Here is a 25,627-nt window from a genome sequence, read left to right as displayed (position 1 = left end):
GATCTGGTTTATTCATGCAACAACACAAGTCTTAAAATTTGATTTTTATGTTCATATATAATTCATTTACATCTTGTCTTTCTGTTTTATTTAATTACGTACAGGGAGGAAGTAAATCAGCGCTGGGTGTTGCAATCATTATTTCACATGAGATGGGCCATTCTCTTGGCTTCAAGCATGATAATTCTAAGAGCAATACAGCTAGAGGCTGTATTTGCAAATGTCCCACAGGAGGCAAATGTATCATGTGGTCATATATTCCGTGAGTAATGCTTTGTTTTAAAGTTTGTAATACAACAATTATGTCTCTTGATAAGGTCATTATACAGAAATCCCCTAAAGTTTTTTTTTCTCTCAGTTGCTGGGAGAATGAGATTTAACCCAGTTATTTGCACTGGGTGGCTCCAACACAGACCCTAGTTCCTTAGGTTTTGCAAGTAGGCCCTACCCTTGTGGGACTTCTTAGCTGGGTCTACAAGTGAGAACCCTTTTGAAAGGGCGAAAATTGAAGTTTGGTGGTCTAAGTAGTGGCGGTCGAAAGGGAGCACCCGCCGCCATTATCAGATCGGCATTTCGATTGGCTCTTTCGAAGTGCTGCCACAGGTCTTTCGAAAGACAGTGTCCACATGGCTCCAAGCCCTCTTTTGAAAGAAGGGAGGCAGGAAACACCACGGATGGGGTCCCATGGCCGACAAGCCCTTCCAGGGCCGCAGCCAGCCGCCCTCTTTAAAGGGCCCCTCTCTCCACCCTCCCCTCCGCACGAGCCAAGTGCTGCCCAGCCTTTCCCAGCCTGGCAGAGCCCACCCATGCCCACGATGGAGGCCCAGAAACAGCTCCTGCAGGAAAGCACCCTTATTATGGACGCCCTGCTGGCAGTGCTGTGCACCATCGCTGCAGCTGCACCCAATCCCATTGGGTGGCTGGGCGGTCCCCCTGGGGCTCTGGGGCTCCCCCACCTGGGGCACGGATGGATGCCTCCCCAGGTGCCCCGACACCTCTGGACCCACCCCAGCAGCACCAACTGTTGGGAGCACTTAGTGCTAGGGGAGTTGGGTGAGGAAAAGTGGCTGCGGAACTTCTGCATGTCGAGACAGACCTTTGACGAGATCCGCCGCTGGCTTACCCCACACTCTGGCACCAGGACACCTGCATGCAGCCAGCCCTCACCCTGGAGAAATGGGTCGCGATCGCCATCTGTAAGCTGGCCAGCCTGAACTCCTACTGCTGTGTGGGACAGCAGTTCGAGGTGGGCAAGGCCACCATTGGGGCTGTACTTATGGAGGTAAGGTGGGGCTGGCTGGGTGGAGCAGGGCTGGGGCAAGGGGAACCCTACACTGCAAGGGGCCGGATAGGGCAGGAGCTGGATGGATGGGGGCAAGGGGCTGGACAGGGAGGAGGCTGGATGGGAGGGGGACAAGGGCTGGATGGGAGGGGGCAGGGGGCTGGACGGGGCAGGGGCTGGATGGGAGGGGGGCAGAATGGGCCCGAGGCGGGGGAGAGATGGCCGCCACACCCGCACTAAAGCACGTGTCCCCCTTCCCCTCCGCAGGTCATCAGAGCCATCAATGAGATGCTGCTCCATAGGGTCGTCCACCTGAGGGATCTGGACGACACCGTCGCTGGCTTCCAGGACCTGGGCCTTCTGAACTGCATTGGCACTTTGAATGGCATGCACATCCCCATCTGCGCCCCGCCACACAGCATCGGCTGGTACATCAACAGGAAGGACTACCATTCAGTGGTGCTCCAGTCCCAGGTGGACACAAGGGGCCGGTTCGCTGACATCTATGTGGGCTGGTCTGGCCGCACCCACAATGCCCAGGACTTCTGGAACTCCGGCCTGTGCCGGCACATGGAGGCCAGCACCTTCATCCCCCAGCAGGAGATCCCAGTGGTGGAAGACATCACCACGTCGCCCTGCATAGTGGCAGAGGTGGCATACTCCCTGCGGCCATGGCTCATGAGGCCGTACAGGGGACATCTCGGCTCCACCTGGGAGGCATTCAATCAGTGCCTCAACCATGCCCGCAATGTCGTGGAGCAGGCCTTTGGGCCCTAAAGAGGTGGTGGAGGTTCCTCCACAGGTGGCTGGAGGTTGGGGTCCTCTACGTGCCCCAGGTGGTGGGCCTGTTGCACCCTCCACTATGTTGTGGATGCCTATGTCCCTGGGGGGGGGGCCTCTGACTGTACCTGGCTATGAGCAGCCAGGCACCACCCCCATCCACCAGGCCCACTGGGACAGCCACTGCATCTGGGAAGCCCTCAGGCAGGCCTTTGGCAACGGCCACCTCTGACCCGCATGCAGACGCACATCCAATGCACATCTGCCACCCACTGTCCCCACCACTCCCACCCCCACCAGCACCGCACCCACACATCCATCACCCACCATCTCCCTGAGGAGCACAGCATGGAGTGGTGAACAGTAAAATAAACATTTATGTACACTATTCTTGTTAACTATGTACAGGGGGTGGGAACCTAACTTGGAGGGGGGCGAGGCGCTCATTCCAGGGCAGAGGTGGTGGGCCACAGGCCCTGTTGGCCTCTGGAGACCCTGATTCCCCGGGTGCAGGTCCCCGGTGGAGAGGAGAGGTTATGGGTAGCACCAGCAGATAATGCCAGCGAGTGGAACTCATGGGGGCGGAGGGTGCGGGCTCAGTGGGGGCAGAGGGGGCAGGCTCAGAGGAGGGCAGGCTCAATGGGGCAGGGGGGCAGGCTTGGTGGGGGTGGGGGAGGCGGGCTCAGTGGGGGGAGTTGCCAGGGGGACCAGGAGGCGGGCAATGGTGGCCGCATGGTCCCAGAGGGTGTGGCCAATATCCTCCACAGTGGTCAGCATCCTCTCCCAGGCTGCCCTCCTCCACTCCATCTTGGCCTGGGCAAGCCTCAGGTGCTGCTCAGCCACCTCGGCCTGGCGCTGGCTGGCTGGGTCCTCCTCAGCTCAGTGGGGGGCCCTCCGTCCACAGCCCTGATGGCGCACTGCCTGCATTGGCGTTTGGGCACATCCGAGGGCTGTGGGCATCTCTTGGGGGCAAGGGACAGCACAGGGCTGTCCTGGCCCACAGATGGTGTGGCTGTTTGGAGAGCAAGACAGCATGTCAGTAATGTTCCCTGCATATAGGGGACCAGGCTGTGGCCCACCTGCCCGAGCCCACCCCATGGGGCCCCCACCCCCCTCAAAGGACACTGACTCCCCAAGGGGCACCGACCTGCCTCCCACGGGCTGAGCCTCCTGGAACAGAAGTGTGTTCAGGGGTCTCTCATGCAGGCGCCCCTTCCCAGCCTGAGCTGTGCAGGCCCCAGGTGCTGTCCAGCACTGACCGACCGCTGCCGCTGTGCAGTTTGCGGTGCTGTCCACTGAAGGCAGGTTCTGGGCATCACTGGTGGGCCACCTCGGGATGCCGCATCCCATGTGGGGGGTGGCCTGTGTGTGGCCCGGGACCACTGGTCTTGTGGGTGGGCGACTAGCTGTTGCATTGCCCCCACCCTGTGGAGCAGTTGTGGACCCCTCCACGTACGTACCAGAGGGTCTCTCAGCGACATCCGGGGATGTCCGGCTCCCAGTCACCCAGCTGGAGGAGCAGGAGGGGATGACGATGGTGAGGTCCCCCTCCTCACTCAACCACTCCATCATCCCCTTGCCCTGTGTCCCCGGTCCAGGCTGCTCCTCCTCCTCCTCCAGCTGCAGGTCCTCGGCTGAGGTGTCCAGGAACGATGGGGGTGGGGAGCTTTCCTGGGGCCCCAGGATGCCCCGGAGCTCCCGGAAAAAGAGGATGTGGCTGGAGCTGCCCCGGAGCAGCCAGCCTGGTCCCTGGCCTGGGCATAGCCCTGCCTCAACTCCTTGACCTTGGAGCGTACCTCCTCTGCAGTATGCTCCAGGTGGCCCCTGCTGTGGAGGCCCTGCACCAGGCAGGCGAAGGCAGCGGCATTGCACCACTTCACCCTCATCTCGTGCAGGACCTCCTCATCCTTCCACAGGCCAAGGAGGTCCCGCAGCTCCTGCTCCATCCAGGAAGGGGCCCTTTTTTTCTCCCATGGGAGCCCAGCGGGGGCTTGGAGGGGAGGCCGTGGGTCTCACGGCGGGGCTGACTGCTGGCCATGAGGCGGCACTGGAGCATGGGTCTGGAGCACATGCAGAGGCTACTCCTTGCGTGCTCTCAGCTTCCTGCCACGTGTTTCCTGCATGCATGTGGCTTTAAGGCAGCCGAATGCAGGGACCATAGAGCCCCACTGCTTCCGGCTGGAGCGGCCCCATGCTCCAGCTGACTGGCACCATGGCGGACCAGTGTTTCGAAAAAGCGGACTGTGCAGTGTCTACACGTGTACTCTTTCAATTTAGTAATTCGAAAGGGGCCGATCTTCCTGATCTGGGACCGGGGTTCAGATTTCGAAGTCTGCACCGTTCTTTCAATTTTCTGTCAAAAGACAGCCTTATACATATGGCCATTCCTCCCGCTCTTTCGAAAAAAGCTCTTTTGTGCACATGTAGACATAGCTCTTGAGTCTTTCTGGGGGGTGGGGACAAGGAAAGGAAAGATAAATGTACCAATGTATTTGAGAGTTTCCTCTTCCCAGGACCCTGCATAGGTGGAAAGAAGGTCCTCAGTGCTGCCAACAATATAGTTCCTGGTCAGTGGGTTTTGAGAAATCTCCTTGGCTGGCCTGCTGAATCAGAATGGATTGCAAAGTCAAGGAATTAAAATAAGGAAAATGCTCCATTTAAGATTCCCAATACACCCACATTGCCCTGATGAACTGACTTGTTTTCTCCTCTCTTTATGTTCACAGCTCCACATTAACTGCCTATAATTGGCCATTTCCACCCTGACTGAATAGACCTTGTCAGCTCTAGCCCTCCCCTTTACTGAGACCCCCACTTTTAATACTCCTCTGAAACTCCCCCACTCATGCATCTGACAAAGCAGGTCTTTTCCCATGAAAGCTTATGCATTAAAATATCTATCAGTTTATAAGGTGCCAGAGGACTTCTTGTTTTTTTTCACAATACATACACCTTTTTGCATTTAGTTACATTTCCAGTTATCTGAATTTGTATAGCTTCAGTTTTCAGACATTGCATTTTGTATGCCAACAAGTAAAAGTTCTCTCTCATATTAGATATTTTTCTCCCTGTCCAGGAGATATAAATGCTCAGAGTTCAGTAACTGCTCCAGAGAAAGCTATTTCAACATGATAAGAAAACCAGGAAAAACTTGTCTTCTTAACATACCAGAAAAGAAAATATTTGGAACATTGATGTGCGGTAATGGCCTAATAGAAGATGAGGAAGAATGTGACTGTGGTATGGATGAGGTTAGTTTTATGCGTATTTTACAGAAGCGTTAGTTAGTTTGTTTTAGCCAAATTCAAATTACGCTGTGAGACATACTGGTTTTATGATGAAAGTGCTGTTCATGTCTATAGTTACGACTGAGTTGAGATTTGCACTTCAAATAGGAATGTAACTGTTTTATTATTACACCTGAAGAACTCATGTACATCAACATTACAGCTTTGAGTACAAAGCAAAGTATTTTTTCAGTACACAATGAATTTTATGAGGATGTTTGAAAAAATAAATACATTCCCGCTTCTGTTTAATTAATCCATAAATTCAGGGATCATATCATATTACTGGAGAATTGCTTATGTAATACCTATTTTTAAGAACTGGAGAAAAGTGATCCAGGAAACTAAACGGCTGTTAGTATAACCTCATTTGTACGTTCAATGTTGGAACAAATTTAATAGTGAGATTTGTTAAGTGCATATAGGTAAACTGTAACTGGGATGAAAATACAACATGGTTTTACAAAAGGTAGATTATGGCAGAGGAACCTCATCTCTTTGTGAAAATTACTGATTTTCTTAGAAAAAGAAAGTGCAGTATAGGTAGTTTGATATAATTACACATGGAAAATTACTAGCTGGATAAGACGAGGATTAATATGACAACTGAAGGCTGACTAAGCAGCTGCTTAAAGGGAAGACATCAACAAATAATAATGAAAAGTGAACTGATGGAGGTCCTCAGGCATCGGTCTTGGGACCAATCTGATTGAACTTGTTTTGGCACAACAACTGAGAGAGTGCTAATAAAAATCACAAAGTTTAGAGGTATTGCCAATGTTGAAGAGCACCAGAATATCACGCACAAAGATCTAGATGACCTTGAAAATGGATACAGGTTGAACCTCTCTAATCTGGCACTCTTTGGACTTTAGTAGTGCCAAATGAGAGAATTTCCCAGCCCATGGGAGGTCAATATTTTTTAGCAGCACCACTTACTAGGCTCTTAGAAGATAGTTAGATGTAAATCAGAGCTAAATAACTGCACAGATTTCTGAGAAGCAGGAGTAGTGACTGTAAACCAACTTTATGGGACCACAGGAAACTTGTCCGCAACCATAATAAGTGGACATCCAGATAACTAAAATCATGCTGGACCACAGATGTTGCCTGATGAGAGAGTGCTGGACTAGAGAAGTTCAACCTGAAATGGAAATGGGATGGAATTGAATAGTGCAAAGGGCAAGGTCAGGCAAATTAGGACTAACAGCAAGAATTTTTGTTATTGGCTGGGAACTTATTAGCTGGAAGCAATAGTACAGGAGAAAGTCTTGGGTGTATTGATCTGACACAGAATAAGTATGAGCCATCAATGTGGTGCATCTTTGAATACTGCTAATGTGATCCTAGTATGCATCAGGCAAGGCATTCGTAGTAAAGTATATTTAAGGAGGGATGATGTGAGGAGTCTGCCTACAACTGGAATGTAGCCAGTGTTGAACTGCCAATAGTAAATGTCCATTATAGCCCATTATAGAACACTAGATGGGGAGGGATTTGAGTTACTACAGAGAATTTGTTCCTAGATGACTGGCCCTTTGGTCTGGCTAAAGTACTGAGTGTCCAAATGACAAGGATACTTGTGGTTAGGAAGGAATTTTTTTCCCCAAGTCAGACTGGCGGAGACCCTGGCAGGGTTTCACCTTCCTCTGCAGCATGGGGGATGAGTCATCTGCATGTTTAAATCAGAATAAATTTTGGATTCTCTGTATATTGAAATCCTTAACCTATGATTTGAGGACTTCACTAGCTCAGCCAGAGGTTATGGGCCTGTTTCAAGAGTGGGTGGGTAAAGTTCTATGGCCTGCAATGTACATGCAGCAGGTCAGACTAGATGATCATTATGGTCTTTTTCAGCCTTAGTGCGAGTCTGAATCTCTCTGTGGATATGCATCCTCAGAGATGCACAGCTACAAATTCCTCAGTGGTGACAAGGCTCCAACTTACAAACTGTTAGGAAGCTAGCCTTGACCTCCCTGAAAGAGGACTCACAAAAAGAGAACTGCTGCAGTGAGATCTTTACCTTTGGTGCCAAACTCCTCCACAGAGAGCACTAGTGAGGCACCAGGCACCTCCAGTGCCATCCTTTCACCAGTCTCTGCTGAGACCCAACTTGCTGAATTGGAGTCAGGTTGTCAGTACCAATAACTCCAGTGTAGAACTAGGTGCAGAAAATCACATGGCAACCAGTATTGCTGCCACCGGCACCAATTCACTTGTCAGCTCCAGCGGACAGACTGAAAATGCTACCAGCTGCCACTACAAAGACTGACTGCAAGTCTAGACTGACACTGAACACTGCAACACCAATACAATTCCTTCACAAGCAATACATAGCAGCCTCCTCAGTACAATTGCCATTGCTCAGCTCCAAACATTACCTAAGCTGCAGGGCTGAACTGCCTCCTTTCTCTCCTGCTGTTTTGTCCATGAATAGTGATGACGTAGGGGACATTCATGGCAATCACATCTCCTCATAACACTCCTTGCCAAAACAGAGGAGACTTCCATAAGAGGCTACCAAACCTAAGTGTCATCACTCTGGTCACACAAAGCCCCTGGTATGGACAACACTGGCCCTACTGACCACCACCTTGCCCAATACAACAGCCTTCATGCGACCAACAGACCATATATAGGAGCCATTTCACTATATCCTCCACTCCAGCAAGATGAAAAATCAAGTCACCTCTACCCTCAACAAGCAAAGGAACTTCTGAGATTCCCAGGAAGGAATAGGGGAAGAAGGGATAATTTCTGAAATAAACCCTGTGCATATTTCACCTGCCCATAATTCCTCCTCCTCACTGGATGTAGCAGTTATACAACCCCACTCCCCCTGACAGCATCTGATGACCTGAGGCAGTTCCAGGATCTCTTGAGGAGGCTAGCAATCAAGAGTTTGCTTTATATGAGGTACAGGGCAAACAGCATAAATTGCTGCAAATCCTACAAGCCTCCATCACCTAAGATTGCATTCCTCGTTGATGAGGCTAAAACAGAGTCTACAGAGGTCATATGGCAGACACAAGCATCAGCACCACCCATCAATGAAAAGGCCAATAGGAAATATTTTGTACCAGCCAAAGTGATGGACTTTGTTTTCTCACACCCTCAATCGAACCTTCTGGTGGTAGAGGCTGCCAACCTCACAGTAAGCAATCTCAGTCCACTCCACACCACAAAATAAGGAACACAAAAGACTAAACCTGTTCAGGTAGAAAATACATTCATCTGTTACACTTCCATATAGAATCACCAATCACTTGGGTCCCCTGGCCAATTACGATCACTCTAACTATACCAAATTACAGGATTTCATAGAACATCTCCCTGAGTAGAAGCATCCTCAGCTGAAGGCCATCAGTGAGAGTCAGATTATAGTTCACACAGCACTTCAGGTCTCACTGGATATCGCAAGCTCAAACAATTGCCAGAGCATCCTGGCTGCAGGCATTGAAGATACCTAAGGAACTGCCGCTAAAATTTGAGGACCTTCTGTTTGATAGGGAAAAGCTTTTCTCATCTAAAACAGAAGATGTGCTCCATACCCTGAAGAACTCTCAGTCCATGGCACATACATCCTGCCCAATAAACATTAACACACCCTACCAGGAATCAGGGGATACCTCTTTCTACCATTAACAGACACTTCCATAAAACAGATACAAACAATGATCCCAGAGATGGCAGACCCTGCAGAATCTGACCTCATCCACCTGACCATGTACATCCAAGCCATAATTTTGAAGTTCAGGTCAAAAATCTGAATAATCTCATGTAAAGTATAGGGCTCCCAGGCTCACCTTTACCTACTTTTGACCACCATCTGCACCTATTTTACCATGCTTAGATTGCAATGGACCAATGGATTCTGGAGATCATAATATCTTGCTATACCAGCCTCTTCATATCCAACACACCCACCCTTCCCTCTTCCATATCGCTCTTCTGAGACCCAAAACCTTTGACATCAAGAAGTGGATCACCTCCTACAGGTAGGTTTCATAGTAGGCAGTAGGCATCCTTCAGTCTGCATAGACTATGGATCGCGCCCTTTATAGTTTCAATTGAGGACTTCATTTACAGCGTCTACTGTGACTATGAAGGCCCACACCAGAGTGACAGTCCTTGCTGCATCTCTTGCAGATGTGGTGGGTGTCTGGCAAGTCCTTAGTGTGCTTTCTGTGCACTCGCTTCTCCTCTGCTAGCTGTCTGATCCTCATCTTGCCCTTCTGTAGGCCCTTGTGTAACCCCTGCCTCCATCTGCTGCGGTCATCTGCGAGTTCTTCCCAGTTGTCCAGCTCGATGTCTACCTCTCTGAGGTCTCTCTTGCAGACATCTTTGTAGCGCAATTGGGGGCGTCCGGGAGGTCTTTTGCCAGAGGCTAGCTCACCAAACAGGATGTCTTGTGGAATCCTTCCATCATTTATTCTGTGGACGTGGCCAAGCCAGCGGAGCCGACGCTGCCTGAGGAGGGTGTGCATGGTTGGGATTCCAGCTTGCTCAAGGACGGCGGTGTTGGTCACTCTGTCCTTCCATGATATTCCAAGGATGCGCCTGAGGCAGCTCAAGTGGAAGACGTTCAGCCTCTTTTCCTGGCGGGCATACAGGGTTCAAGTCTCGCTGCCATAAAGGAGGGTGCTGAGGATGCAGGCTCTGTAGACTTTGCATTTTGGTGTGAGTGTACAGCTTGTTGTTATTCCACACTCTCTTGCTGAGTCTGGACAGAGTTGTGGCCACTTTTCCGATCCTCCTGTTTAGCTCAGTGTCCAACGACAGGGTGTCAGTGATGGTGGACCCAAGGTAAATGAACTCATGGGAGCCTACCACTACAGCAGCATCATCTGCGAACAGCATATCTCTGATGACGACTTCCTGCATCTTAGACTTAGCTTTCAGCCTTGCAAGGTTAAACAGTTTCCCATCAGATCTTGTGTGCAGCAAGATGCCCTCTGTTGAAGATCCAAAGGCATGCTTCAGGAGGAGTGCGAAGAAGATCCCAAACAATGTCGGAGCAAGCACGCATCCTTGTCTGACGCTGCTCCTGATTCTGAAAGCATTCGATAATGCGCCGTCATATTGGATGGTTCCTCTCATGTCTTCGTGGAACGACTGGATCATCTTGAGTAACCGTGGAGGACAGCCTATCTTGTGCAGCAGTTTGAACAGACCATCCCTGCTGACCAAGTCAAAGGCCTTGGTCAGGTCGATGAAGGCTATGTAGAGTGGCTTCCTCTGTTCCCTGCACTTCTCCTGCAGCTGCCATAGAGAGAAGATCATGTCAACGGTAGACTTCTCTGCGCGGAATCCGCACTGCGATTCCAGGTACACCCTCTCAGCAATCTTCTGGAGTCTGCCAAGGATGAAGCGAGCAAACAGTTTACCAGTGACGCTTAGGAGGGAGATTCCACAGTAGTTGTTGCAGTCGCTTCTGTCTCCTTTGTTCTTATACAAGGTTATGATGTTAGCGTCGTGCATGTCCTGTGGAACCTCTCCCTGTCTACAGCACAGGCACAGTAGCTCATGTAGGGGTTCCAGGAGAGTGTCTGTGGCACACTTGATTACCTCTGGTGGTATACCATCCTGGCCCGTGGCCTTTCCTACTGCAATGTTGTCGATGGCTTTCTTCAGTTCATCCACAGTTGGTTCCTGGTCCAGTTCGTCCATTACTGGTAGGAGGTTGATGGTATTGAGGGCTGAGTCGACCACAATGTTCTTGTGTGAGTACAGCTCGGAGTAGTCCTCGACCCAGTGCTCCATCTGTTTGGCTTTGTCAGTGATGACTACACCAGATTTGGATTTCAGAGGTGCCATCTTGTTCTGGGTGGGTCCTAATGCCTTCTTGATGCTCTCGTACATTCCCCTGAGGTTACCAAAGTCAGCACTGGTCTGGATGCTGCTGCATAGCTCGAGGCACTAGTTGTTGGCACAGTGCCTGACCGTCTGCTGTACTGTTTTTCTGGCTGCTCTGAGCGCTTGCAAGGTATTCTGGCTCGGTGAACATTTGTACTCCAGGAGCACAGCGCGCTTTTTTTCGATGGCTGGAATCATCTCATCAGCGTTATCTTCGAACTAGTCATTTGTGTTTCTAGCTCTTCTTCCAAACACCGACAAGGCCATGTTGTAAATTGTATCCTTCAGATGCTGCCATCTGGATGTCACATCGGCACCCCCAGGGTTGCTGCGCAGATTTTCCTCAAGGGTCGCTCTGAACTTTTCAGCTCTCTTTGAGTTAGCTGTCTTCCTGGCATTGACGCAGGGCCTTCCAGTTGGTTTAGAGCGGTGCAGCTTCTTGGGAATCACCTTGAGTTTGGAGCAAACTAACGAGTGATCTGTATCGCAGTCAGCACTATGATAGCTGCGTGTCAGAAGGACATTTTTGAGGTTATCACATCTAGCGATGACCACGTCTAGCTGATGCCAGTGTTTGGAGCGTGGGTGTCTCCATGACACTCTGTGCTGTGGCTTGGTTTGGAAAAATGTGTTTGTGATGCACAGATTGTGGTACGTGCAAAGTTCAAGAAGATGCTGACCATTTTCATTCATTTTTCCCACACCAAAGTGGCCTAAGCAGGAAGGCCACGAGTCACGATCGGCTCCAACTCTTGCATTGAAGTCACCCAGAATGTACTGTTGTTCGCGAACAGGTATTTGTGCTATGGCAGCACTAAGCACATCATAAAACTTGTCTTTTACTTCTGGTGCAGCGTACAGGGTTGGGGCGTAAGCGCTGATCAGGTGGACAGGACCGGTGCGAGTTTGAAATATGACCTGAAGGAGTCTTTCTGATCCACCCATGACTAATTCCACCATTTGCAGAAGGGTGTTTCTGATGGTGAAGCCAACACCATGCTCCCTGGGTTCTTCTCGGGCTTTACCTTGTCAGAAAAAGGTGTAGTCCTTTTCCTTTAGAGATCCCGAGTCTGCGAGACGTGTCTCTTGGAGAGCAGCAATGTCAACTTGGAGCCTCTTCAGTTCCTCATTGATGACAGCGGTCTTTCAGGTGTCGCTGATGTCCTGAAGATCCTCAGTCAGACCTGTCAGCATGGTCCGCACATTGCAGCAAGCAAGCTTAAAACTTTGGTTTCCTTTTCTTGTTGATTTTCTTATTGGTTTGCCTGGTGCTCAGCTTTCAGGTCACTTGTCAGGTTTGGGAACCTTGAGCCTCACGCACCCAGTGAGGCAGGTGAACTGTGGCGGGACAGAACCCTATTGGCTGGGGGCTGCCCAGCTTGAGGCGGGCGGTGACTGTCCAGTGAGATGCGACGATCTCTCCCACCATTGGAGGCAACCCCTGGCACTCATTCTCTATGCCATATGGCGCCAGGGAGGTGCAAGAGCTAGTGGGACCATACCCATGTTCTCCATGCCCCACTGCCTTGTGGGTTATCCTGGAAAGGAGCAAGGCTTAGGGAGTAAACCCTGACAGAAAATCCAGAGGGGAGTCCTAAGGCAGTTTTGTGCCAACTGCTGGCATTGACCCGGCAACTCCTGAAGCTGAGCTGGTACCAGACGTAGAGGTTATCCTCTCCTTTGGACTATATCAGTAAAGCCGAGAGGGGAACGCTGGCATCTGGGCAGCCCAGGATCCCAATAATCGGCCAAGCTCACGCCTGGAGAGGTACTCCAGCATCGCTAACAGAGTAGGGAACTACACATAAACAAATAGAAATCCACCCTAGAACCAGATCAACATCTAGAGTTCATGGGAGCCTACCACAACTCCATACAAGACATAGCTATACTACCAAGCCACAGGTTTGCTACATTGATCACCCTCATTGTCACAGCCACAAACTTCCCCAAACTTCAGTGAGGACTTGTCTTCATATTCTGGGACATGTAGTTGCTATAACTTTCATCATCAAGTCTGGGAGACTCCATATGCTCTGTTTAAGGGTGAGGTTAAGCATGATCTATACACCAAGCAAATATAGTCTAAGCAAAAGAGTGACACTACTGCCAAAGCTAATTACCTCACTACAACTGTGGGACAAAACTGGAGAATGTTTCCTCAGTGATCGCTTTTCAGTGGGACTTTCCTTCAGCAATTATCACAAACAGAAGCCACTGAAAGCTCCATGCCAGTCCCAAGCCTGGGTGAAGGAGGAGGGTTGGTCAGATGTGTTTTGATGCACAGACTGTCAAACAACAATAAGAATGAAATCTGATGCCCGTACAACCAAATGTCAAAAGATGCTGGCTCAGACATCGCCCGGATAAACAAGGTCCGCAATACCAATCAAGCGATCGGGGTTGGGTCGATAAGTTGGCTACTGAAAGAAAATTACAGCTAACACATATGCTATCCATTGGAACATGGAAGGTCTGAACACTGTGGGCAACTGGAAAATTAGAGCTGCTTCAGAAGGAAATGGAGAAATATCGATGCAATATGCTTGGACTGGCAGAGATGCATTGGACTGGATCAGGAGAGCTATGTGGTTGCGAAGTCATTTGGTCAGGAAACGAAATGAAGCATGAAGCAGGAGTTGGATTCCTTCATAGCAAAACAGCTAGAAGAGCATTTTTAGGATACAAACCAGTGAGTGCAAGAATGATGGTCGTGCAATTTGAAGAAAAACCGTTCAACATCTCAGTCATTCAGGTGTATGCATCCATGTCGGACAGTATGGAGGAAGAGATTGAGCTATTTTATAAAGACTTGACAAAGATGGTGGAGGAGAAAGATGTGTTCATCATCGGAGGAGATTAGAATGCGAAGGTTGGAACAAATAATAAAGGTTGGGAGAGAGTCATGGGAAGGTTTGGATATGGAAAAAGAAACAAACAAGGTGAGAAACTGTTAGAGTTTGCTACAGAGCACAAGATGGTGATTTGCAACATGACATTCCAACAAAAGGACTGTAGAAGTGGACGTGGCGATCGAATGACGGGAAGTCCAAGAACATGATAGATATGATTTTGATAAGAAGAAGATGAATAACATCAGTACAGCCGTGCCAAACTTTCCAAGGAGCAGATATAGACTCAGACCACAGTCTAGTGATTGCAAACATAAAGATAAAACTCAAAAGAAAATGTAAGACACAGCCTCGCCACATCTCTTCTTTTCTTAATCTATGTGTGGAAGAAACAGGGAATGCATACAGAACTGCACTCGAGGAGAAGATTAAGAATATCACCACAGAAAAAGACCTAGATAAGAGAGTCGCAGGGATAGCCATTGCTATAGAAAAGGCAATTGAGCAGACTGTTCGAGAAGAAGAAAAGATCAATAAGAAATGGATTACCCAGAAGACACTGAAGTTGGTTCAAGAGAAAAGAGCATTGAAGATCAGAAGAGATGTTTCTGAGATGGCAGAACATAAGAACATAAGAATGGCCATACTGGGTCAGACCAAAGGTCCATCCAGCCCAGTATCCCGTCTGCCGACAGTGGCCAATGCCAGGTGCCCCAGAGAAGGAGAGCAGAAGACAATGATCAAGTGATTTATCTCCTGCCATCCATCTCCTGCCCTTGTACTGAAGGCTAGGGCACCATACTTTACCCCTGGCTAATAGCCATTTATGGACCTAACCTGCAAAAATTTATCGAGCTCTTTTTTAAACCCTAATAGAGTGCTGGCCTTCACAGCCTCCTCCGGGAAGGAGTTCCACAGGTTGACTGTGTGCTGTGTGAAGAAAAATTTCCTTTTATTAGTTTTGAACCTACTACCCATCAATTTCATTTGGTGTCCCCTAGCTCTTGTATTATGGGAAAAGGGAAAAATTTTTTCTATATTCACTTTCTCCACACCATTCATGATTTTATATACCTCTATCATATCGCCCCTCAATCGCCTCTTTTCCAGACTGAAAAGTCCCAGTCTCTCGAGCCTCTCCCCATATGGGACCTGTTCCAAACCCCTAATCATCTTAGTCGCCCTTTTCTGAACCTTTTCTAATGCCCATATATCTTTTTTGAGGTGAGGAGACCACATCTGCACACTGTACTCAAGATGTGGGCGTACCATAGTTTTATATAGGGGAAGTATGATATCTTTTGTCTTATTATCGATCCCTTTTTTAATAATTCCTAACATCCTATTTGCTTTACTAACTGCCGCTGCACACTGCGTGGATGTCTTCAGAGAACTATCCACTATAACTCCAAGATCCCTTTCCTGATCTGTCGTAGCTAAATTTGACCCCATCATGTTGTACATGTAATTTGGGTTATTTTTTCCAATGTGCATTACCTTACACTTACCCACATTAAATTTCATTTGCCATTTTGCTGCCCAGTCACTCAGTTTGCTGAGATCTCTTTGTAGTTCTTCACAATCCCTTTTGGTTTTGACTGTCCTGAACAACTTTGTGTCATCTGCAAACTTTGCCACCTCACTGCTTACCTCATTTTCTAGATCATTGATGAACAAGTTGAACAGGATCGGTCCCAGGACTGACCCCTGGGGAACACCACTAGTTACCCACCTCCATTGTGAAAATTTACCATTTATTCCAACCTTTTGTTTTCTGTCTTTTAAGCAATTCCCGATCCATGAAAGGATCTTTCCTCCTATCCCATGATCACCTAATTTACATAAAAGCCTTTGGTGTGGGACCGTGTCAAAGGCTTTCTGGAAATCTAGGTATATTATGTCCACTGGGTGCCCCTTGTCCGCATGTTTATTAACCCCTTCAAAGAATTCTAATAGATTAGTTAGACACGACTTCCCTCTGCAGAAACCATGCTGACTTTTGCCCAACAATTCGTGCTCTTCTACGTGCCTTGCAATTTTATTCTTTACTATTGTTTCTACTAATTTGCCTGGTACTGATGTTAGACTTATCGGTCTATAATTGCCAGGGTCTCCTCTGGAGCCTTTTTTAAATATTGCTGTTATAATAACTCCGCAATTTCACATTTGAGTTCTTTCAGAACCCTTGGGAGAATACCGTCTGGTCCTGGTGACTTGTTACTATTCAGCTTATCAATTAACTCCAAAACCTCCTCTAAACAATATAGAGCAATATAGATGAAATGTAATGAGGTAAGGAAAATAGACAGAAAGGATAAGGAGAAATGGTTAGAGGAGCAATGTGAAGATATTGAGAGGTATTACAGCGACTCTAAGACCGGGGAGGTGTATAAGACAATTAGGAATGTTAATAGGAAATGGCAACCGAAGCAGATGGTGATCAAAGAGGAAAACGAAGTGCTCATGAACAGGGAGAAGATTGTGCAACGATGGACGAGATATTGCATTGATCTATAGAAAGCACAGCTGGACCCAAGTGTCTCAGAGAGACTTACTGAAGAATTGAAATAGATGTCCCCTGAGCATCGACAGCAAGACGGATATTTCAAAGTAGGAAGTAGAAAAATCAGTGAAACGACTAAAGAATAACAAGAGCTGTGGAAATGATAAGATCACAGGAGAGATGATCAAATACGGCGGAGAAAGCATGATTCAGGAAATATACCGACTATGTAATATAGCATGGAAAGTAAGGAAGGCACCTAAGGAATGGACAAGATCTGTGCTAGTGACAATACCCAAGAAAGGAAGTACATTCAAGTGCAAGAACTACAGAACGATTGCCCTAAGAAGTCATCTAGGTAAGGTGCTGATGATGATACTGACTGAGAGATTAAGATCGCAGATAGAAGAACATATAGCAGACAAGCAAGCAGGGTTCAGAAAAGATAGAAGTACTGTACAGCAGATATTGTTACTAAGACTGATAGCAGAGAAAGCTCAACGAAAGAACAAAAATGTGTACACTTGCTTTGTCGATTTTCAAAAGGCATTTGACAGTATTGATCAGAAAGTGACTTAGGTGGTGTTGGAGTCATATGGAGTGGATAGCAGATTGATACGGTTGTTGAAGAATATCAATGATAATGCGGAGGCAGCGGTGGGAACATGCGGGGAGTTGGGAAGTTGCTTGAAAACAAGTAGAGGTACGAGACAAGGAGATCCAATATTGCCAAGTATCTTCATCACACATCTGGAGAGAGTGATGGTCAAGATCAAGGAAGAGGTAGAAGGGATATCTGTGCATGGGAAAAGAATTAACAACTTGAGGTTCACGGATGATATAGTTATCATTGAGGAAGATGAGGAGAAGCTAGTGAAAATGGTGCGGGTGTTAAACGAAGAAGCGAAGCAGTACCGACTGATTATGAACATCGATAAAACAAAAACAATGGTATTTGGAGATAAGGAAACAGGAAGGAAGATCAGTGTGGATGGTATTGAACTAGAAAATGTGGAGAAGTTCGCATATCTGGGGAGCAACATAACATGTAATCTAGACTGTAAGAAGGAAAAAGCGACTAAAATAGCAAAAGCAAGAGCGAGTTTGAAGACGATGGATAAGATCTGGAAAAGCAAAGCAATTAGCTTAAGAACGAAGCTGGGCATCTTGAAAATGTGCGTATTCAGTAGCATGTTGTATGGATGTCAGACAGGGGTGATAACGAAAGATTCACAAAGAAGAATATTGGCGTTCGAACGGAGTTGTTATAGAAAGACTCTGAGAATAGGATTGATGCAGAAGGTCACCAATGAGGAATTATATAGGAAGATACAGCTGAAAGAGAACCTGCTGCAGAAGGCTGTAAAACAGAAGCTATGACTATTTTGACATATTTGTAGAATGAATGGCGAAAGAAAAATCAAGACCCTAGTATTCGGCATAATGGATGGTTCGAAAAGGAGAGGCAGACCCCACAGAGGATGGATAGATGATGTAGTAGATTGGTGTGGAGCTAGTCTATAGAAACTAAGCCACTCTGCACTGACTAGGGAAAGATGGAAGGAAATAGTGAGAGATACATCAGACACCAACGGGTGCTGAGCCCATGGTTATTGATGATGATGATGATGATGATGATGAAGGTTGGGGCACCCCTTTGGGTCACCATACCATATAGGGCAAATGGTCTATGACAGAAGCTCAGTTGCACATCAACATACTAGATGTTTGAGCAGTACACAATGTATGCCATCACTTCCTCCTGTTCATTTGAAATAAATCATTTCACACTGTAACTGACAACATAGTGTTCATATTCTATATCAGCTTTCAAGGAGAGGCTCATTCTCACTCCTTATGCACAGAAGCCATACACTTCTGGAACTGGTGAATCTGCAACATTAACCTCAGAGCATTTTATCTACCAGGTTGACAAAATACTAGAGTGGACATCCTCAGCAGGCACTTCAGAGAAACATAACTGGGAAATACATGACAGTGTCCTCAGCATGATATTCTGTCAATGGGGCTTTCTAGTAATCGACCTCTTTGAATCAACAGGAAACTACAAGTGTCCACTTGTCTGCTCCAGAGTAGGCCTGGTACCATGATCCTTAAGGAATACTTTCCTCAGCCTGTGTCATTTCTGTGTGCCTTCCTGCTGATCCCACTGATCCCACAAGTCATTGATAAGATAGGACCCAAGAGGGCATGCATCAATTTCATTATCCCTCATGGGCCAAACAGACTTGGTTCCCTTACCTGTCACACTTATCAGTTTGTACCCCACAAACGCTGCCCTTACAAATCGATCTCGTGTCTCAGAACAAGGGCTGAACACGTTAGACAAATCCAGGGAGGCTTCATGGCCACACATAAGTCCTATGTGGTTCCAACCTGGAGAACTAAACTGTTTGGAGAAAAGTAACAGACGTAGCTATATTAGTGTGTACGCCAACAAACCAAAGCAGCAGAAATGTAGCACTTTAAAGACTAGCAAAATGTTTTATTCGGTGATGAGCTTTTGTGGGACAGACACACTTCATCAGATGGCAATGAAATTGATCTGATGAAGTAGGTCTGTCCCACAAAAGCTCATTACTGAATAAATCATTTTGTTAATCTTCAAAGTGCTACATTTCTGCTGCTTTAGTTTGTTTGGAGAAAGTGAAACCTGTATTACTAAATAGCTGTCTATCCACTACAAGGAATACTTACCTTCAGAAGTGGAAGACATTATCTGTGTGGTGCCAACAAAAACAACTATATGTGACCACGGAGCCTCTACCTACCATCTTAGGCACATATTAGAACTTAAAGAATCAGGCCTCCTCATAAGCTAAACCAAAGTACACCTGGCTGCCATTATAGTCCTTCATGATCAAACGGGGGAAAGATCAATTTTTATTCACCAAATCACAAGGCTCTTCCTAACACTTATACAGAATATGTATCTGGAAGTCCCTCAACCTACACCATCCTGGGACTTAAATCATGTACTTAAATGCCTCACCAGACCACTCTTTGAGTTGCTTTGTCCCACATATGTCGATGAAGGTTTCATTCTTGATAGAGATCACATCTACCAGATGGGTCATCAAAATAGGGGTACTAATGGCCAAACTTCCTAATACTGTGTCCAGCAAAGACAAAATTATGTTACAGCTTCACCCAAAATTCTTGCCTAGTGTAACTAAACTCTCCCAAATTAACCAAACTTTAAATTTACCTGTGCTATCCCATATCACATAAGGATCCAGAGGCATATGTTCACACATGCTAAATATCAGACAGACTATAGTGTTTTACTTAGACAGAATCATTTTGCAAGTCACCACGAGTATTAATCTCCACAATAGAGTACCCATGTATTTCCAAACTTTCTACCAAATGCACAACAAAGAATCCCATATGGGCATCAGATCCTGTTCTACTTGGACAATGGTGACATCAGTAGCATTCTCAAACAAAATCCCTTTAATAGGTACATTTAGGGTGTGTCTACATGAGCCCCCCTATTTTGGAAGGGGCATGTTAATGAGGGAGATCAAAAATGCTAATGAGGTGCTGTCATGAATATGCAGTGCCTCATTAGCATAATGGCAGCCATGGTGATTTGAAAGTGCCACTTTCAATTCACATGCCACCCATGTATCTGGGAGTCTTTCAAAATGACTCCCTCATTAACATGCCCCTTCAGAAAGGAGGGAGCTCAAGTTGACATACCCTTAGAGCTCCAATCTGGACACCAGAGTGCACTTTCACAAAACTTTATGCTATCACCCAAGGCTCTTTCAGCCACTATAACTGTCTTTGCACATATCTTAAAATCAATAGCAATATTACTCATACCTCTGGTACTTATGTGTTTGTTATGTTTAGCACCTCATAAACTTTTCAATCTTTTTAATGTATTTATCCTCACAACACCCCTATGAGGTAGTGCTTCCAGATTACCCCATTTTACAGATAGATAACTGAGGAAACAGAAAACAAAATGACTTGCCTAAACTCACAGCAGCGAAGAAGATTAAACCCTGTGTTCTGAGTGTCAACCAGTTACTGTTAGATAAAAAATGGGAGTTTATCTCTCATATTTACAGACCTTTGATACTCCTTGAAATAAAACAATAAATGGTCAGAGCATTGCTGTTACCTGGGGGGTCCCAGAACAAATTGTTAAGCTGAGGCGCTATTCATTTCGTACTTAAAGGTGTGCCAACGGGGTGGCTGCTGCCTATCTAATTGTACAATTAAGCGAGGTGCTGCTTGTGTTTCTGGACTTTGCTGCAAAAATTGTCAGGTAAGAAAAATGCATAATAGGTTTATTTATTTTATGATAAACTGAATGTTAAAGTTTAAAAAAAAGTTAGCAGCCTGTAGCAATACTATTCATTTTCACAATTTCCTTCTGAAATGCTAGATTTGCTAATCCCTTATAGAAGGGCTGGATTAGATTTGGGCAATTTGTTTTTTAGCAAATTGTTTATTTGCTGAAAAAAGAAATATTCATTAATCCAAAAATCATTTACTATTTCATCTAGAGTTCACAGAATGATGATGATCAAACCAAATTATTGAAATATTTCAATAATATTTGAATTAAATGTTTTTTGTTTCCCCTCAAATCAAATGTTTTTGAATAATTATCCATTAACATTATGCATGACTGAATACTCACAGGGCCATGGAAAGCTTGAGAATGATTCTATTGTTTGATATTTAGGAAACTCATCAACGATGGCAGCTAAAGCTGTCGATGTTAGACTGGTGAGAGGCTGAAAGGACCTGCTCATCAATATTCTCCCCACTCTTCTGTCTCCACTGATATTGCATGGCTCCAAGCCCTATCAGAACGTCTACACAGCTTTTAGGAGCAGACCTCCTGGCCTAAGTTGACAGACTTGTGTGCTAGCAAGGCATGGTCTAGTGTGCTGTGTGGACAGTCATTTGATATTGCAGCTTGGGCTGGAGCTCAGGCTCCACAAGCTTAGGGCAGGTAGAGTGGGCTTTGGACCAAAGGTTCCAGACTGACTCATAATATCAAAGCACTGTCTGTAAAGCTAAAAAATAGTGCACTTGTACAAGCCCTGCTAGTACTAATCCATGTATCTTGGCTGGGAGGCTAACTCCCAAATGATGTGTAGACATATCTTATGTAACTTTAAAACATTCCCTAATTGATATCTTCTCCAATATTATCTTTCTACATGAACTTCTAATTTCTGTCTGTTATCTTTCTGTTCCTTCATTGTCATTCTTGGCTTGCTGCGATAGCATGGAACAGCTTTATGTTCAGAGTTATCTGAGCTTGGGCATTGTTAAGATAGCTTGCATGAGAGAGACTCTATTCTATCTCCCAGTGTAAGGCATCCTTATTTGGATGGAAAGAAATTCCTCTTCTGCACTGTCTGGAGAGCTGTCTGAGATTTCTCAGATCACCCAGAGGAGCCAGGCCCCCAACTAAAGGTTCCACAGTAAAGGAGCCATCACGTCTTCTAGAAATCAGAAAATCCTGTCATTAGCAGAGGGTTCTTGCTGCCACAGAAACCAAGACAATAGCAGAAAATTTGTCCATTCACCTCACCCTAAATACTGGTATCTCAACTGGCCAAGACATAACGGGACTCAGCAGAGAAGTCCTTTACTTCTGTATTGTGGAGAAGCCATCTGAGAGCAATCCAGCTTCATCACATCAACCAATTCTTCCACTTCAGTTGCTCAGGAAAATTGGGCAAAAGTTCCAAAGGATGTTTTCTGATAAATGTGTCGTGCTGAGCACATAAATAGGTCTTTTTCCACAGTGCCCAAATATTCAGAAATATTTGCCACTGGGCTGCATTTACTCAAAGATTCCTGGAGTCCTCTAGAGTTGGCAGAGGACACATCCAGACTCTTCCTTCAGGCCACAGATAAAATAGACACATTCTTACAGATTTACTTTGCTATTAGCCTGAATTTGCCTATCAGAAATTGACAATAGTTATCCTGCTGGTCAGCTGAGTCCACTGCCTTTCAAGGGCTACGTCTACACGTGAAGCCAACATCAAAATAGCTTATTTCGATGTAGCAACATCGAAATAGGCTATTTCGATGAATAACGTCTACATGTCCTCCCGGGCTGGCAACGTCGATGTTCAACTTCGACGTTGCACGGCACCACATCGAAATAGGCGCTGCGAGGGTACGTCTACACGCCAAAGTAGCACACATCGAAATAAGGGTGCCAGGCACAGCTGCAGACAGGGTCACAGGGCAGACTCAACAGCCAGCCGCTCCCTTAAAGGGCCCCTCCCAGACACAGTTGCACTAAACAACACAAGATCCACAGAGCCGACAACTGGTTGCAGACCCTGTGCATGCAGCATGGATCCCCAGCTGTGGCAGCAGCAGCCAGAAGCCCTGGGCTAAGGGCTGCTGCCCACGGTGACCATAGAGCCCCGCAGGGGCTGGAGAGAGAGCATCTCTCAACCCCCCAGCTGATGGCCGCCATGGAGGACCCGGCAATTTCGACGTTGCGGGACACGGATCGTCTACACGGTCCCTACTTCGACGTTGAACGTCGAAGTAAGGCGCTATTCCGATCCCCTCATGAGGTTAGCGACTTCGACGTCTCACCGCCTAACGTCGAAGTTAACTTCGAAATAGCGCCCGACGCATGTAGCCGCGACGGGCGCTATTTCGAAGTTAGTGCCGCTACTTCGAAGTAGCGTGCACGTGTAGACACAGCTAAGATGTCCAATACTGTCAAATTGTTTTGTTGCATGCTCTCCCTCTATCTTTATCCATCATTTGTCTCTAGTCTTATATTTGGGTTCTGTCACTTTGGGTCAGAGACTGTCTTCTACTGTATAATGCAGAGGGCAATGGGACCTAGGCTCATGATTATGACTCCTGGGTTTTACACTAATACCACATCTAAGTGCCCATTCTGTAGAGGATATTGATAGATGGGTACTGTCCCCCTCTCCTCAGTGACTGACAAATCCAGCTTCTGAAAACTGTGGATGAAGTGACCTCAACTCTAGTTTTAGAAGATTCAATAAGAAAAAAACAATATATGGGCAAAAAATCTATTTTCCATTGTTTATTATTATTGTTTAATGCAGGAAGAGTCTTCTCTTCATTTTGGAGTGGAAAGCAATCACAAGTATTTTGAATACTAGAATTAGAGTGTAGTCCTTATTAAGCAGCACAAGAAGTATTTGTTGCATCTTCCATTTACCTAGTCTGTGTTAAAATAAAGGGCAAAGCAACTTCACTTGGCCCTTTTCTTAGGTGTTAGCTGTTTGGGGAATCCTAAGACAAACATATTTTAAGAAGGTTAATGGCTGTTTGCAGAATAGGCCTCCAGAGAGAAATAGGGTCCTTATGTTCTTATGAGAGAAATATGGTCCTTGTGTTCTTATTTTAACAGCTTCATAAACCAGGAAAAATATGCAGAGAAAGTATTGGTGAGTGTGACCTTCCTGAGTACTGCAATGGGACTTCACACTTGTGCCCAGAGGATGTATTTAAGCAAGATGGAACTCCGTGCGGTGACAATGACTGTTGTTTTCAAGGCAAATGCCATGACCATGAAAGACAATGCAAGTCTATATTTGGCAAAGGCAAGACCTGCATCATTATTTACAAAACCACATAGCAGCATTCCATGTACTATGAGAAGGAGTCTGGTGTCATAATGGTCCACAAGCTGAATATGCGTCAACAGTGTAGCACTGTTGTGAAAGGAGCTAACATCATTCTTGAATGTATTTGCTGTAGTGTTGCATATAAGACAGAAGACGTAATTCTTCCGCTCTATCCTGTACTGATTAGGCTTCTGCTAGAGTATTTTCTCCATTTCTGGTCACCACATTTCAGCAAAGATAGGGACAAATTGGCAAAAGTGCAGACAAGTGCAACAAAAATCATTAAATGTCTGAAAAACATGACTTATGAGGGAAGATTGTAAAAAAGAAATTAATTGGTTTAGTCTGGAAAAGAAAAGACTATGAGGAGATATGAGAAAAGTTTCAAGTACATAAATGGTTTTAGAAGGAGGAAAAAGAAAAGTTGTTCTTCTTAACCTCTGAGGATAGGACAAGAAGGGGCTTAAATTACAGCAGAAATATTTAAGTTGTACATTAGGAAAACCTTCTAAACTGTCAGGGTGGTTAAATGCAGGAATATAATGTCTAAGGAGGCTGTGGAATCTCCATCGCTGGAAATTTTTAAGAGCAAGCTAGACAAACACCTGTTATGGATGGTCTAGATAATATTTAGTCATTTCATGTGTCCTGAGGACTCTTGAGGTCACTTCTATGTCTACACTTGACCCCTTCGAAGAAGGGGACATGGTAATCAGACTGATGAGAGATTATTAATGAAGTGCTGAAATGCATATGCAGCACTTCATTAAGTTAATTCTCCCCTGCGGCAACTTTAAAGTGTCAAAATTCGAAGTATTTGCATGCCATGCCTGAGGTACTTCGAAGTGCCCACAGCTACATGGCATGCTGGCACTTCGAAGTTTGACACTTTGAAGTTGCTGTGGGGGAGAATTGGCCTAATGAAGTGCTGCACATTCATCGCAGCAATTCATTAGTAATCTACCATCACCCTGATTACCATGCTTACTTCAAAGTCGGGGGCAAGTGTAGATATAGCCACAGAGTGCAGTTAACAGTTATGAGCATTTCCTTTTCTACTGTACACATCAAAGAAATTATGAAAGTTTTGTCAATTTTTAAATTTGAAATTTAAATTTTTCTGTAAATCTTACTGTTTTTAACTGCATTTATGAATGCTTCCTATTTTTGAGATTGCAGTCAAAAAAGTGTAAGAAATTACATTTTATTTTAAAGTGTCTTTCCCAAGCATCAGAGGCCTACAGTTAATATTTGCAGGAAAATCCCATGATTATTAGAATATAAGAAATCAGACATGTGACTCAACTACTTAATTTCTGTTTTGTTATCAGGGATGCAGAAAATTACATGATCTTTTCTATGGTCTTTTGTGAGTAGGCTCCTAGTTACAGGAAATTAGCTGTGAGCTATTGCTAGATCCAGCATTCTGTTAT

The 25,627-nt window shown here is 45.9% G+C and overlaps 1 protein-coding gene across 1 annotated transcript in view; it reads left to right on the top strand.

Moving 5' to 3' along the window:
• LOC142001585 (disintegrin and metalloproteinase domain-containing protein 9-like) overlaps positions 1-25,627 on the top strand; it is a 93,782-nt gene that overhangs the window by 30,650 nt on the left and 37,505 nt on the right. Inside the window, exons 11-14 of the mRNA XM_074976982.1 lie at positions 105-262; positions 5,139-5,313; positions 20,774-20,863; positions 23,978-24,170. Coding sequence (XP_074833083.1) covers positions 105-262; positions 5,139-5,313; positions 20,774-20,863; positions 23,978-24,170 — 616 coding nt within the window. The remainder of the gene's footprint in view (positions 1-104; positions 263-5,138; positions 5,314-20,773; positions 20,864-23,977; positions 24,171-25,627) is intronic.

The sequence above is a fragment of the Carettochelys insculpta genome, chromosome 1, assembly GCF_033958435.1.
Source record: "Carettochelys insculpta isolate YL-2023 chromosome 1, ASM3395843v1, whole genome shotgun sequence".
Taxonomy (NCBI): domain Eukaryota; kingdom Metazoa; phylum Chordata; order Testudines; family Carettochelyidae; genus Carettochelys; species Carettochelys insculpta.
This window is presented reverse-complemented; position numbering and strand designations above follow the sequence as displayed.